Genomic DNA, 14,457 nt, shown 5'->3' with positions numbered 1-14,457 from the left:
GGGTAATAATAAATAGCTGATAATTTTCAATTCCTCTCTGGCCACAGGAGAGGTACCGGAGGACTGGAGGAGAGACAATTTGCTACCATTATTCAAGAAGGGAGGAGGGGAAACTACAGGTCAGTCAGTGTAACTTCAGTGGTGGGGAAACTATTGAAAGCAATTCTGAGAGTTATAATTAATCTGCATTTGGAGAGGCAAGAATTAATCAAGAACAGTCAGCATGGTTTTGTAAGGGAAGGTAATGTCTGACCAAGTTGATTACATTTTTCGAAAAGGTGACCATGTGTGTAGATGAGGGCAATGCATTTGGACTTCAAGGCTTTTGATAATGTCCCACATGGGAGACTGATAGTGAAGGTATGCCATGGGATTCAAGGAATGAAATGAAATGAAATGAAAAGAAAATCGCTTATTGTCACAAGTAGGCTTCAAATGACGTTACTGTGAAAAGCCCCTAGTCACCACATTCCGGCGCCTGTTCGGGGAGGCTGGTACAGGAATTGAACCGTGCTGCTGGCCTGCCTTTGTCTTCTTTCAAAAAATTGGATCCAAAATTGGCTGAGTGACAGGAAGCAGAGGGTGATGGTCAAGGGGCGTTTTTCTGACTGGAAGCCTGTGTCAAGTGGGATTCCGCAAGGTTCTGTGTTGGGGCCCTTGTTGTCTGTGGCTTATATAAATGATTTAGACAAGAATGTAGGAGGATTGATCTATAAGTTCCTGGGTGATACGAAAATTGATGGGGTGGTAAATAGTAAGGAGGATTGCCTTAATTACAGCAGGATCTAGACAGGATGGTCAGATGGGCTGATCAGTGGCAAATGGAATTCAATTTGGATAAACGTGAGGTGATGCACTTGAACAGGACAAACAAGGCAAGGGAATACATGATAAACGGCAGGACCCTGGAAAGCACCGACGATCAGGGGGACCTTGGTGTGCATGTGCACTGGCCCCTTAAGATAGCAGGACGAGGAGATACAGTGGTTAAGGCATAGGGTATACTTGCCTTTATTAGCCGAGGCATAGAGTTTAAGAGCAAGGAGGTAATGTTGGAACTGGATGAAGCGTTGGTTAGGCTACAGATAGAGTATTGTGTGCAGTTCTGGAATCCACATTAATAATCTTTATTAGTGTCACAAGTAGGCTTACATTAACACTGCAGTGAAATTATTGTGAAAATCCCCGAGTCACCACACTCCGGGTACACTGAGTGAGAATTCAGAATGTCCAATTCACCTAACAAGCACGTCTTTCGGGACTTGTGGGAGAAAATCGGAGTACCTGGATGAAACACACACCGACACAGGGAGAAAGTGCAGACTCTGCACAGATAGTGACCCAAGCCGGGAATCAAACCCGGGTTCCTGGCGCTGTGAAGATGCAGTGCTAATTATAGGAGGGATATGATAGCATTGGAAAGGGTGCAGAGTAGATTTACCAGGATGTTGCCTGGGCTGGAGAGTGTTAGCTTTGAAGAGTGATTGGATAGACTGGGGTTGTTTTCCGAGGAGCAGAGGAGACTGAGGGGGGAACATGATTGAGATGTATAAAATTATGAAGGGCATAGATAGAACAGACAGGAAGAAACATTCCCCCTTGGTGGAGGGATTAATGACCAGGGAGTATAGATTTACTATAAGGGGCAGGAGGTTTAGAGGGGAAAAACATTTTCACCCTGGCGGGAATCTGGAACCACGGCCTGAAAGGGTGGGCGAGGCAGGAGACCCTCATAACAATTGAGAAGTATTTAGATGTGCACTTCCGATGCCAAGACATACAGCGCCAAGTGCTGGAAATTCCCGTACCAGCCTCCCCGGACAGGCGCCGGAATGTGGCGACTAGGGGCTTTTCACAGTAACTTCATTGAAGCCTACTCGTGACAATAAAGCGGTTTTCATTTTTTCATTTTCAAAATGGGATTATAATGGTTAGGTAGTTGTTTTTGACTGGCACTGATGTGATGGGCCAAAGGGCCTTTTCTGTGCTATAGACCTCTATGACTTAAAATCAATGTAAAAAGCTCTGAAGTCTATGATATACTAACTGCGACAGTTAATTGGATTACTGAATGCCATATTCAGCAAAGTGGAAAATATCTGAAGGTTTTGTCTTTCTAGCTCAATCCTAATTGGTCTTGACATGTATCACAAACATACATTTTGAAATAGTTCATTTTTGTAGCTCATTCTTCGTGTATTTTGAAGAGTATTAGACATGAAGTAAGCGTTTCACTTCATGAATTAAACAATCAGCACTGTTTTCTAAATAGTATACTGCAGTAAACTGAAATTTTTTTTTCTCTTTTGATACTGTACTTTATTTATACAGTGTTCTATAAGGGACGTCTTGCTATGTTAGCATTTCTAAACTATTACCAGAGCTGGCAACTATATGCAACGTGCTTAATGTGCCTCTACTCTTCAACCACATTATAGTCCGCTTTCCATCTAAATTTCTCCTCTTCACTGAATGTATCCACTCAAACATGCTGAATTTGTTGCACTCTAAAGAAAAAACACATATAAACTAGTCCAGCACATTTTTAATGAGTATATATTGCCAGACATTTGATTGGAATTTTTATTTCCTTTCCTTGCCGGTTCTGAGTTCTACATCTGAATTGCCAGGCTGCATTCTTAACTGGTCTCTCACTCAGTGCACACAAATTCGATAGCAGAATAGTACAAGATTCAAACCGGCACCCAACTGCATTCTGTGCCACACCACCACCATCCTCAGAATTTTTCCAAGTATTGTACCTCAGTGAATCAGTTGTCGATTTAGTAAAGTTCTAAAAAGATACTGTTGAGACACCCAGGACCAGTACACGACCAATTCCAGTCCCACTTGACCCAGAGTCGCAACATAGATGAAATTAGATTCTATATTAATACCAGTGACTTCTGTTGATTTAAATTGACTGTAGTCATCAGGTTTGTAATATTTAAACACAAGGAACCATGTATTATTAATAGCAATTATAATTAAATAGGTGAAAAAATACAACTTGCTATCCATTATCTAATTCAAATCCCACCCCCCGATCTAACTCGCTCCATTCTATACACCCAGAGACAAACAACACAAGAGGATAAAGGGTGGTTGAAAGGTAAAGAAATTATTCATAAAATAAAAATATAACGGATCTTTGATTCAGATGTATGTCTTCCAGTTAAGTTTCTCAAGGTTAGGCTACTTTCTTTTCCTTCAGTTTGTAATGACCTTCACGGAGATGGTAGGCAACCGGCAGCAGAGAGAGGGAGAATACCCAGCTCCTCTTCCTTTGAGGGTCTAGAGGCTTCGCCCAGTTCTCTCAGAAAGCATCACTCTCAGCCAATCGGTATCAGGCGGAACACTGTCCCTGGCCAACCCACCGGTTGCCAGTTAGCCAGTTGAATCTACTTCCTCCATTATCGACTCCTAATATTCACTCGGTGCTGACGAGTCTGGTTTATCCTCTCCAAAATACAAAACAGAAAAACACACTGTTCTGGCAAGCACTTTTTCTGCTTAAAGGCATATTTCGATTATGGGTCCTCAGACCAACATAATAAAAGAAATGAGAACAAAGGAAATAAACAGGAACAAAGAACAAAGAAAATTACAGCACAGGAACAGGCCCTTCGGCCCTCCCAGCCTGGGCCGATCCAGATCCTTTATCTAAACCTGTCTCCTATTTTCCAAGGTCTACTTCCCTCTGTTGCTGCCCGTTCATATACCTGTCTAGATGCCTCTTAAATGATGCTATCGTGCCCGCCTCTACCACCTCCGCTGGTAAAGCGTTCCAGGCACCCACCACCCTCTGCGTAAAAAAACTTTCCACGCACATCTCCCTTAAACTTTCCCCCTCTCACCTTGAAATCGTGACCCCTTGTAACTGACACCCCCACTCTTGGACAAAGCTTGTTGCTATCCACCCCTGTCCATACCTCTCATAATTTTGTATACCTCAATCAGGTCCCCCCTCAACGAAAACAATCCTAATCTACTCAACCTTTCTTCATAGCTAGCACCCTCCGTACCAGGCAACATCCTGGTGAATCTCCTCTGCACCCTCTCCAAGGCATCCACATCCTTCTGGTAATGTGGCGACCAGAACTGCACGCAGTATTCCAAATGTGGCCGAACCAAAGTCCTATACAACTGTAACATGACCTGCCTACTCTTGTACTCAATACCCCGTCCGATGAAGGCAAGCATGCTGTATGCCTTCTTGACCACTCTATCAACCTGCGTTGCCACCTTCAGGGTACAATGGACCTGAACTCCCAGATCTCTCTGTACATCAATTTTCCCCAGGACCCTTCCATTGACCATATAGTCCGCTCTTGAATTTGATCTTCCAAAATGCATCACCTCGCATTTGCCTGGATTGAACTCCATCTGCCATTTCTCTGCCCAACTCTCCAATCTATCTATATTTCATTGTATTCTCTGACAGTCCTCCTCGCTATCTGCAACTCCACCAATCTTTGTATCATCTGCAAACTTGCTAATCAGACCACCTATACCTTCCTCCAGGTCATTTATGTAGATCACAAACAACAGTGGTCCGAGCACGGATCCCTGTGGAACACCACGAGTCACCCTTCTCCATTTTGAGACACTCCGTTCCACCACTACACTCTGTCTCCTGTTACCCAGCCAGTTCTTTATCCATCTAGCTAGTACACCCTGAACCCCATACAACTTCACTTTTTCCATCAACCTGCCATGGGAAACCTTATCAAACGCCTTACTAAAGTCCATGCATATGACATCTACAGCCCTTCCCTCAGGACTGACTCTTCCATCACAAGTTAAATTGCAAAGTAATTAGGCATTTGTTGTCATTGCTCATTAGACTGAACCATCATGTGTACATCATAGGAATGTTAATTTCTTCTTCAGATTAGCAATGTAAGTCAAACAGTTCTCAATTGGTGTGACTAATTTGAGCTTTTGTGTGACAAATTGCAAAGCAGTGCTAGAAAACAGAATCAACGTGATTCTGGATGCAGACACTTCAACATCTTTCTTCCTCCTGTTCCGATTCCCGTAGAAACCGATTTCTTTAAAAAGAAATTCAGGCTTTCAGTTCATAGCTGAAAGGATGACATGGCAAGACTCGTATTGTTACAGCACATCTAACTTAAAGTACTATTGAAACTTTATTACAGACTCATTTAAAGTGATTCTTCACCTGAGGGTTTACTTCAGGTCCTTTCTCAGCCCGGCAACTTTTAACCCCAGAGCTGTCTTTCATGGTGAGAGCTTTTTCTGGCCTTTCTTCCTCTGCTGCAAGTCCAAAGATGTGCAGGTTAGGTGGATTGCTCATGATCAATGCCTCTCTTCATAGCTGAAATGCAGCAGCCCAGGCAACAGCCTGGTGAATCTCCTCTGGACCCTCTCTTGTGCAATCACGTCCTTCCGATAGTGTGGTGACCAGAATTTCATACACTACTCTAGTTGAATGTTTAATACAGCTCCATCATAACCTCCCTGTTCTTAAATTATATGCCTTGTGTAATAAAGGCAAGAATCCCATATGCCTTCCTAACCTCCTTATCTACCTGTCCAACTGACTTCAAAGATCTTGGACATGCACCCCTAGGTCTCTCTGGTCCTTTGTACTTCCTAGTGTCCTCCCATTCATGAGTATTCCCTTGCCTTGTTAGTCCTCCTAAAATGCGTCACCTCACACTTTTCAGGGTTGACTCCCATTTGGCAGTGTTCTGCCCATCTGACCAGCCCGTTTATAAGGTCCTGTAATTTAAGTCTTTCCTCTTCGTTATTTACCACACCACCAATTTTCGTGTCACCTGTGAACTTCCATATCACATTCCATGCACTCGTGTCTAAATCATCAATGTACGCTCCAAAGAGCAAGGGACACAGTGGCACATCACTAGACACAGGCTTCCAGTCACACAAACAACCTTTGACCATCATTCTCTGCCTCCTGCCACAAAGCCAGTTTGCAAATTGTCCTGGATTCTTTGGGCTCTTAACTTCTTGGTCAGTCTCCCATGCAGGACTTTGACATGGGACATCAAGGGTTTGGAAGGTGCTGTCTAAAGAGTTTTGATGAGTTGCTGCAATGCATCTTGTAGATGGTACACACTGTGTTGATTATTCTTTTTGTCAACTATGTACGTACTGTGTACATTCCCTCGGCCACAGAAAAATACTTTTCACTGTACTTCGGTACATGTGACAATAAATCAAATCAATCAATGCTTTTTCCTTCTCAAAACCTGCACATCCCATGACATCCAGGGTTCTTTGGACTTTTTGGTCCCACCCTTTATCCTCTAGAGGAACATGTACATGTCGATGCTTCAACCACGATCGAGAGTACTGCGACCGATCGCAGACCCTCCCAACACCCACCCGCAGGTCGCGACCTGCAGTTTGAAAAACCCTGACACATGATTGCCCCCTTTTTGTTTTTAAGTTCCACACATATGGCCTCAATTGAGGACCCTGCTGTGATATCACCCTATCTCACTGTAGTAATTGACTCCCACTCCTTGATCAAGATTACGATACGATCTCTTTTACACAACCACCCAGTCTCGCCTGATGACTCTAGAGCCAAGAATATTGAGCTGCCAGTCTTGCCCCTCCCTCGACCATTTCTCTATATTAGCAATAATATCATACTCCCTCAGTTCATCTGCCTGACCCATAAGACACATTAAAATAAATGCCATCCAGGCTTTCCATATTCCCTTGTGCCTTAACATGTCTACTTTTGTTCTGCCTTTCAGACTGACATGGGTTATCTTCTATATTTGGCTGTGCATTTTAGCCCCCCCCCCCACTGTACCTCCACTCTGTAACCCATCTCCCTGCCAAATTAGTTTGAAATCTCCCCCAACAGCACTAGGAAACCTCGCCGCAAGGATGTTGGTCTCATTCAGGTCCAGGTGCAACTTGTATGGGTCCCACCTTGCCCAAAAAAGGACCCAGTGATCCAGGAAACTGAAGACCTCCCTCCTGCACCATTTATTCAGTCACGCATTCATTTGCTCTATCCTCTTATGCCTATCCTCACTAAGCATGGGGCACAGGGAGCAATCCAAAGATTACACTCTTTCAGGTCCTGCTTTTCAATCTGCTACCCAGCTACCTAAATTCCTGCTGATTGACCTCATCCCTCTTTCTACCTGTGTCATTTGTACCAATGTGAACCACGACGTCTGGTTGGTCACCCTCCCCTTTCAGATTGCCATACAGCCGTACAATGACATCCTTGACCCTGGCACCAGGGAGGCAGCATGTCATCCTGGTAGAGGTCAAGGGTTTGGAAGGTGCTGTCTAAAGAGTTTTGATGAGTTGCTGCAATGCATCTTGTAGATGGTACACACTGTGCAAAGGTGGTGGAGGGGGTGAATTTTTGTGGGTGGGGTGCCAATCAAGTGGATTGCCTTGTTCTGGGTGATGTCAAGTTTCTTGAGTATTGTTGGATCTGCACTCATCCAGGCAAGTGGAGAGTATTCTATCACACTCCTGACTTGTGCCTTGTAGGTGATAGACTGGCTTTGGGGAGTCAGGCAGAGAGTTATTTGTCGTAGAATTCCCAGCCTCTGTGCTGCACTTAAATCCACAGTATTTATATGGCTGGTCCAGTTCAGTTTCTGGTCAATGGTAAACTACCGGATGCTAATAGTGGGGGATTCAGCAATGGTAAGGTCATTGAATGTATTGGGGACATGGTTAGATTCTCTTCTGTTGGAGATGGTCATAACGCTGCATTTGAGAGACAAGAACGTTACTTACCTCTGATCAGCTCAAACCTGAATATTGTCCGGGTCTTGCTGTGCATGGACACTGACTGTTCAGTATCTGAGGAGTCACAAATTATGCTGAACATTGTGCAGTCATCAGCAAATGTCCCCACTTCTGACTTTGTGATGAAAGGAAAGGCATTGATGAAGCAGTTGAAGATGGTTGGGCTTAGGACACGACCCTTAGGAACTCGTGCAGTGATGTCCTGGGGCTGAGACAATTGACATCCAACCAAACCTTTGCTGGGCATGACTCGAACCAGTGGGGAATTTTCCCTTTGATTACCACTGATTACAATTTTGCCAAGGCTCCTTGATGCTACACTCGGTCAAATGCTGCCTTGGCATCAAAGGCAGTCATTCTCGCCTCACCTCTTCAGTTCATCTCTTTTCCCATATTTGGGCCACGACTGTAATGAGGTCAAGATCTGTGACCCTAGCGGAACGCAAACAGAGCATCAGTAAGCAGGTTATTGCTGAGTAGGTGTTGCTTGAAAGTACTGTTTACAACCCCTTTCATCACTTTTCTGATGATCGAGAGTAGACTGATGGGGTGTTAATTGACCCGGTTGGATTTGTTCTTTTTGGGGAGGGGACAATTTTCCACATTGTCGGGTAGAGGCCAGTGTTCTAGCTGTTTGGCTAGAGACACAGCACGTTCTGGAGCGCAAGTCTTTAGTTTTATCACCGGAATGTTGTCAGGTCCCATAGCCTTCGCAGTATCCAGTGCCTTCAGTCATTTCTTGATATCATCTGGAGTGAACTGAATTGCTGGAAATCTGGCATCAGTGACGCTTGAGACCTCAGGAGGAGGCAGAGATAGATTCTCCGCTGAACCGTTATGACTGAAAATAGTTTCAAATTCTTAAGCTTTATCTTTTGCGTTGGTGTGCTGGGTTCCCCCACCATTGTGGATGGAGATATTTGTGGAGCCTCCTTGTCCAGTTGGTGGTTTGATTGTCCATCACCATTTGCGACAGAATGTGTCAGGGTGCAGAGCTCAGATCTGACCTGTTGGCCGTGGGATTGCTCAGCGCTCTCCATTGCTTGCTTCTTATGCTGTTTGGCATGCAAGTAGTCCTATGTTGTAGCTTCACCAATTGAATGCCTCATTTTTATTTATATTTGAAGTGATGCTCCAGGCATGCCTTCCTGCACTCTTCATTGAACCAGGGTTGATTCCCTGGTTTGATGGTAATGGTAGAGTGATGGTTATGCTGGGCCATGAGAAATTACAGGTTTATTCATAGTCAATCACATTTCTTATGTTGGTGTTGTCCATAATATGGTAAAATAATGAGGATTAGAAGTGTGCAAGGCATTCTAGTACTCCAGTAGTAATGTGTAGCACCTTTGTATCTATCGTCTTGAAACTATCTGTTACAAAGATATAGTAATTACTCATATGGATTTTCTTAGACCAGGATGGAATTTGTTGGATGACTAAGTCACAGATGTAGGATGAAGTTTTCAAGTTTTTGATTTAACATACAAACAAAAGATATGGAAAAAAAACTTGAGAGTTTTGCCATTTTGTTGCAGGGAAATAAAATACATTTCAAGAATTGTATGGAGTAAATTCAGTTTTGAGCTTTAAATTGAAGATTATGCCTCATTTCAACTCCATAAATAAGTAGTAAGCTCTGTATTGGCTAAGGTGGACTCATTTTGCAATTGATGGACTGAGCTGTACATTCTGTTTGATTAAGTGGTTGGAATAACAGCAGTAACGCTTTCTCAGTGATAATCTATTAATTGTTAATGTGCTGAATGGTTTTGTTTAACAGAGCAGTGACAAACTTGTTTTCTAGGTTAAAATTCCTCAAAAGCTGTGTTTTCTTTAAAATGGCATACCTTGTGAAGAAATTAGTCAGGTGTTTGGAAACCTGTTTGACTTTGGTAAAGTTTTTAAGTCCAAACTTTGTTCAGAGTTTGTTAAGAGTATGATGTTCTGCTTACAGGTGAAGTAGAGAGAAATGTTGTCGTAACCACGCCTGCTCCATTACCTGCAGCTCCATCAGTTTCACCATCTGCCCCAACAACCATTACAGAAAACAAGGAATCTAGCAACATACATGCCATACCGAGAAGGCATGCACCTGTGGAGCAACTTGCCAGGCAAGGATCTTTCCGAGGATTCCCAGCACTGAGCCAGACAACATCTCCATTCAAAAGGCAAATGTCCCTTCGAATAAATGAATTGCCTTCAACCGTGCAACGGAAGACAGATTTCCAAATTAAAAACACTGGTATGAGGCCCTGTGAGTTGCTTTTTTTTTTAAATTAAGGGGCAATTTATTTAAGTGGCCAGGGCACTTAGCCTGCAGGTCTTTGGGTTGTGAGGGTGAGAGCTACTCCGACACGGGGAGAATGTGCAAATTCTACACGGACAGTGACCCAGGGCCGGGATCGAACCCAGGTCCTCGGCGCCGTGAGGCAGCAGTGCTAACCACTCTGCCACTGTGCCGCCTGGCCCTGAGAGTTTCTATTGGGGTATTAGTTAATTGATATTGGGGAGAACAATTATTCATTAAATGCTTTCTCAATGAAAGTCTGAGTTGGATTACTAACAAGTTTGAAAACTTGCGTTTTCTAAATATGTATTCTAATGTTTGCTTGCAAAGGCTAAACTTCTCCTGTACTGAACTGTAACTAATGTCTTTTCATTAATCTAAACCAAAATGTCTGAGTGAGGCATTTAAGGCCACAGGAAAAACGAGTCTCTGGGTTCCCAGATACATTTTCATTCAGTTGGTTACTCCTGCTCTTTTTTGTTTCTTTTTTGATACCAAATTCTCATTTTCTTCCTTTAGAAGTTAATATGTAGGAAAAGGGAAATTGTGAGATCTTTTCTTGGGTTAAATTGCTTGATGGCATGTTACTCCGTGGTGTATAACTTTGCTTTTATATTTGATCTCTGTGACAGCTGGGTGCTGCTACCTTCTGGAGTATGGTTCCAAAGCACTTTCAGCTTTTCAGTATCACACACAATTGGTTATTGTTCTTTATATGTAATTCAGATTATATGTTAGAAAAATAGGGATCTTTCTTTAGCTATGGAAAGTCTGGGTGATTGTTCTTTTCTATAGCCCAGGGTATTGAGACTTCCTAGAATCCCTACAGTGAAAAAGGAGGCAATTCAGCCCATCACGTCTGCACTGACCCTCTGAAAGAGCACCCTACCTAGGCCCAAACCCCACACTATCCCCATAACCTCACCTGAGGCCAATTTAGCAGAGCCAGTCCACCTAACCTGCACATCTTTGGACTGTGGGAGGAAACCGGAGCACCCGGAATGGAATGGAATGGAATAAATCCATTCAGACACGCGAGAAAGTGCAAACTCCATACAGTCACCCGGGGTCAGAATCGAACCCTGGTGCTGTGAGGCAACTGTGCTAACCACTGTGTCGCCTGCTTGTCATAGCACATCAGCTGTTGAGACCATCAAAATCGACATATATCAGGGGATGACTAGGTCTGCATCATTTGCCTCTAAACACAAGGTCATGTGTGGAACAGTATCTTGATACATCACCATGTGCAGATCAATGATGTAGGAAGAGTGTGGAAGTATGTTTATGCCATTACTTTAGGGAATAGTTGAATTTTGTTACCTTTATCATCCGTTTAATCAAGTTCTACCCATATACCAAAGAATGTGCTATCGATATAACAAAGAATGTATCTCTCTGACCTGACTTACGATCAAACCGTAAATTGGTTCTATTTTAAAGACACTTCTAAAATGTGACCTTTAATTCCGTAAATTTTAGGGTACTTTTGGATAGGGATTAGGGTAACTCTCGGGTTAAGTGCTAAACTGAGGAAAGGCAAATTATGATAACATTAGGGGCAGCACGGTAGCATTGTGGATAGCACAATCGCTTCACAGCTCCAGGGTCCCAGGTTCAATTCCGGCTTGGGTCACGGTCTGTGCGGAGTCTGCACATCCTCCCCGTGTGTGCGTGGGTTTCCTCCGGGTGCTCTGGTTTCCTCCCACAGTCCAAAGATGTGCAGGTTAGGTGGATTGGCCATGATAAATTGCCCTTAGTGTCCAAAATTGCCCTTAGTGTTGGATGGGGTTACAGGGTTATGGGGATAGGGTCGGGTGCTCTTCCAAGAGCCAGTGCAGACTCGATGGGCTGAATGGCCTCCTTCTGCACTGTAAATTCTATCTGAGACAGAAATTGAAGAATTTGGATTTAGTGTGGCGGGTGGTAAATTAACATCGGACATGTGGGAATCTTTCAAGCAACAGTTGATTAGGATTCATGAAAGTCATGTTCCGGACTTCCGGTTGCGGCTATGACCAGCTAAGTCGCACGTTTGGCTGCTCCTGCTACAAAGGTGTTTTCGGGCCGATTGGAGGGCCCCAACGGCGCTGTAAGGACAAATCCCGGTGGGGGAAGGCTCCCTGAAGAGAACCAGACCAACTTTATGGTCGGTACCCGGAGTGGGGTGGTAAAGAAAGCAACAGCAGCTCCCAAAAAAAAAGCGGGGGAAGAAGACCAAAATGGCGGCCGGTGGCGCACCCGAGGAATGGAGGAAATGGGCGGAGGAGCAGCAGGCCGCTCTCCTGCGCTTCTTTACGGAGCTGAAAATGGAGCTCTTGGAGTCAATGAATGCGACGACCACCAGGCTGATGGGAGCCCAGGCGACCCAAGAGGCGTCGATTCGGGAGCTGCAACAGGAGATGACTGTGAGGGAGGAGGAGGCCACGGTCCTCGTGGGAAAGGTAGAGGTGCACGAGGCACTCCACCTGAAATGGCAGAGCCGTTTTGAGGAGCTGGATACCCGAATGAGGCGGAAGAACCTGAGGATCCTGGGCCTGGCAGAAGGCCTGGAGGGGTCAGACCTCCCGGGATATGTAGCAGAAATGCTGAGCTCCCTGATGGGGGCAGGGGCCGTCCCCTCGCCCCTGGAGCTGGAAGAGGCCTACAGGGTCATGGCTAGGAGGCCAAGAGCAAATGAGCCCCCGAGGCTGGTGCTGGTGCGGTTCCAGCGACTCAGCGACCGTGAGAGAGTGCTGGAGTGGGCCAAGAGGGAAAGGAGCAGCAAGTGGGAGAATTCGACGGTGAGGGTCTACCAGGACTGGAGTGCGGAGGTGGCAAAGCGGCGGGCCCGGTACAACCGGACGAAGGCGGTGCTACATGCAAAACGGATCAGGTTCGGAATGCTGCAGCCAGCGCGCTTGTGGGTCACCTACAGGAACCAACACCACTATTTTGAGTCCCCAGAGGAGGCGTGGGCCTTTGTACAGGAAGAGAAACTGGACTCGAATTAGACCCAGGGGATACTTGGCGGCCGTAGCCGCTCGGGTACTTTCAGCTGAATTCTCTGTTTGGATTTTGAACTCTTGCTGTGGTTTTTCTTCTGATGTTTTTTCCCCCTTTGCCAACTTCCCTTAGTTATTGTTATTGTGGTTATTCATGGTTATTTATGGTTATTTATGCTGTTTGGTAGAGGGCGACTGTTAAGTACATCGTTATTTGTTATTTATCTGTTATTTATAATGTTAAGTTGGGGAGGTGGGACGGGGGGGGAGAGCAGATCGGGGATATGGGCCCCTAGGGGGGGTTCTTTCACAGGCATGGACGGGGACGGGGGTGGAGCTGAAGATGGCGGGGTGGGGTGTGGCAGGGCGAAAGCGCGGGCTTTCCTCTGTTTTCCCGCGCGTGGGGCAGAGGAGGGGGGAGGGGAGGAGTGCGGGGCGTGGCCAGCAATGGCGACCTTTCCCGCGCTGGAGCGGGGCCAGGGAGGAGTGGCAAGGGGGGGGAGGCCCCCCCCCGAGCCGGGGGGAGTCGGAGTGTGGCAGGAGCAGCCGGGTCAGCGTGAACCAGCTGACTTACGGGAGTACGATGGAGGGTACATCGCGGCTAGGAGGGGTCCTAGCCTGGGGGGGGGGGGGAGGGGGGTGAGGGAGGGACACCGGGTTGCTGCTGAAAAGACCAGAAACGGGAAGTGGAGGACTGGAGAGGTGGGGGGAGGGGGACATCGCCATGGGGAGCGGGTCAGGAGGGGAGGGTCGACCCGGGGCGAGCAGGGAACAGGACATGGCTAATCGGCAGGGGAAGGGGGCGGGTCGTCCCGCGACCCGGCTGATCACTTGGAACGTGAGGGGGTTGAATGGGCCGGTCAAGAGATCAAGGGTATTCTCACACCTGAAGGGACTGAAGGCTGATGTAGCAATGTTACAGGAGACCCATTTGAAGGTAGTGGACCAGGTTCGCCTGAGAAGGGGGTGGGTGGGACAGGTGTTCCACTCTGGATTGGACGCAAAGAACCGGGGGGTGGCGATTCTGGTGGGAAAGAGGGTGTCATTCGTGGCGGAGGAGGTGGTGGCGGATAAGGAGGGTAGGTATGTGATGGTGAAGGGTAAGCTGCAGGGGGAGAAAGTGGTGATGGTCAACGTATATGCCCCGAACTGGGATGACGCGGGTTTTATGAGGCGCCTATTGGGCCTCATTCCGGGACTGGAGGCAGGGGGCTTGATCATGGGGGGGGACTTTAACACAGTGCTGGACCCCGGGCTAGACAGATCGAGCTCAAGGACCAATAGGAGGCCGGCAGCGGCAGAAGTGCTGAGGGGGTACATGGAGCAGATGGGAGGAGTAGACCCATGGAGGTTTGGTAGGCCGAGGGCGAGGGAGTATTCCTTTTTCTCCCACGTCCATAGAGT

At 46.2% G+C, this 14,457-nt stretch overlaps 1 protein-coding gene across 12 annotated transcripts in view; it reads left to right on the top strand.

Moving 5' to 3' along the window:
• The window catches only part of numb (NUMB endocytic adaptor protein), a 289,476-nt gene that overhangs the window by 249,008 nt on the left and 26,011 nt on the right, over window positions 1–14,457 (top strand). For 6 of the 12 annotated variants that reach the window (XM_038781913.1, XM_038781896.1, XM_038781904.1 and 3 more), the window contains one exon: window positions 9,737–10,024. In XM_038781913.1, coding sequence (XP_038637841.1) covers window positions 9,737–10,024 — 288 coding nt within the window. Of the gene's footprint in view, window positions 1–9,736; window positions 10,037–14,457 lie in introns of all 12 variants that reach the window. The other 6 variants (XM_038781860.1, XM_038781824.1, XM_038781869.1 and 3 more) reach the window with 1 other exon arrangement.

This window comes from Scyliorhinus canicula, chromosome 2 (assembly GCF_902713615.1).
Source record: "Scyliorhinus canicula chromosome 2, sScyCan1.1, whole genome shotgun sequence".
Taxonomy (NCBI): domain Eukaryota; kingdom Metazoa; phylum Chordata; class Chondrichthyes; order Carcharhiniformes; family Scyliorhinidae; genus Scyliorhinus; species Scyliorhinus canicula.
The sequence above is the reverse complement of the archived record's forward strand: the minus strand, read 5'-3'. Positions and strand labels throughout refer to the sequence as shown.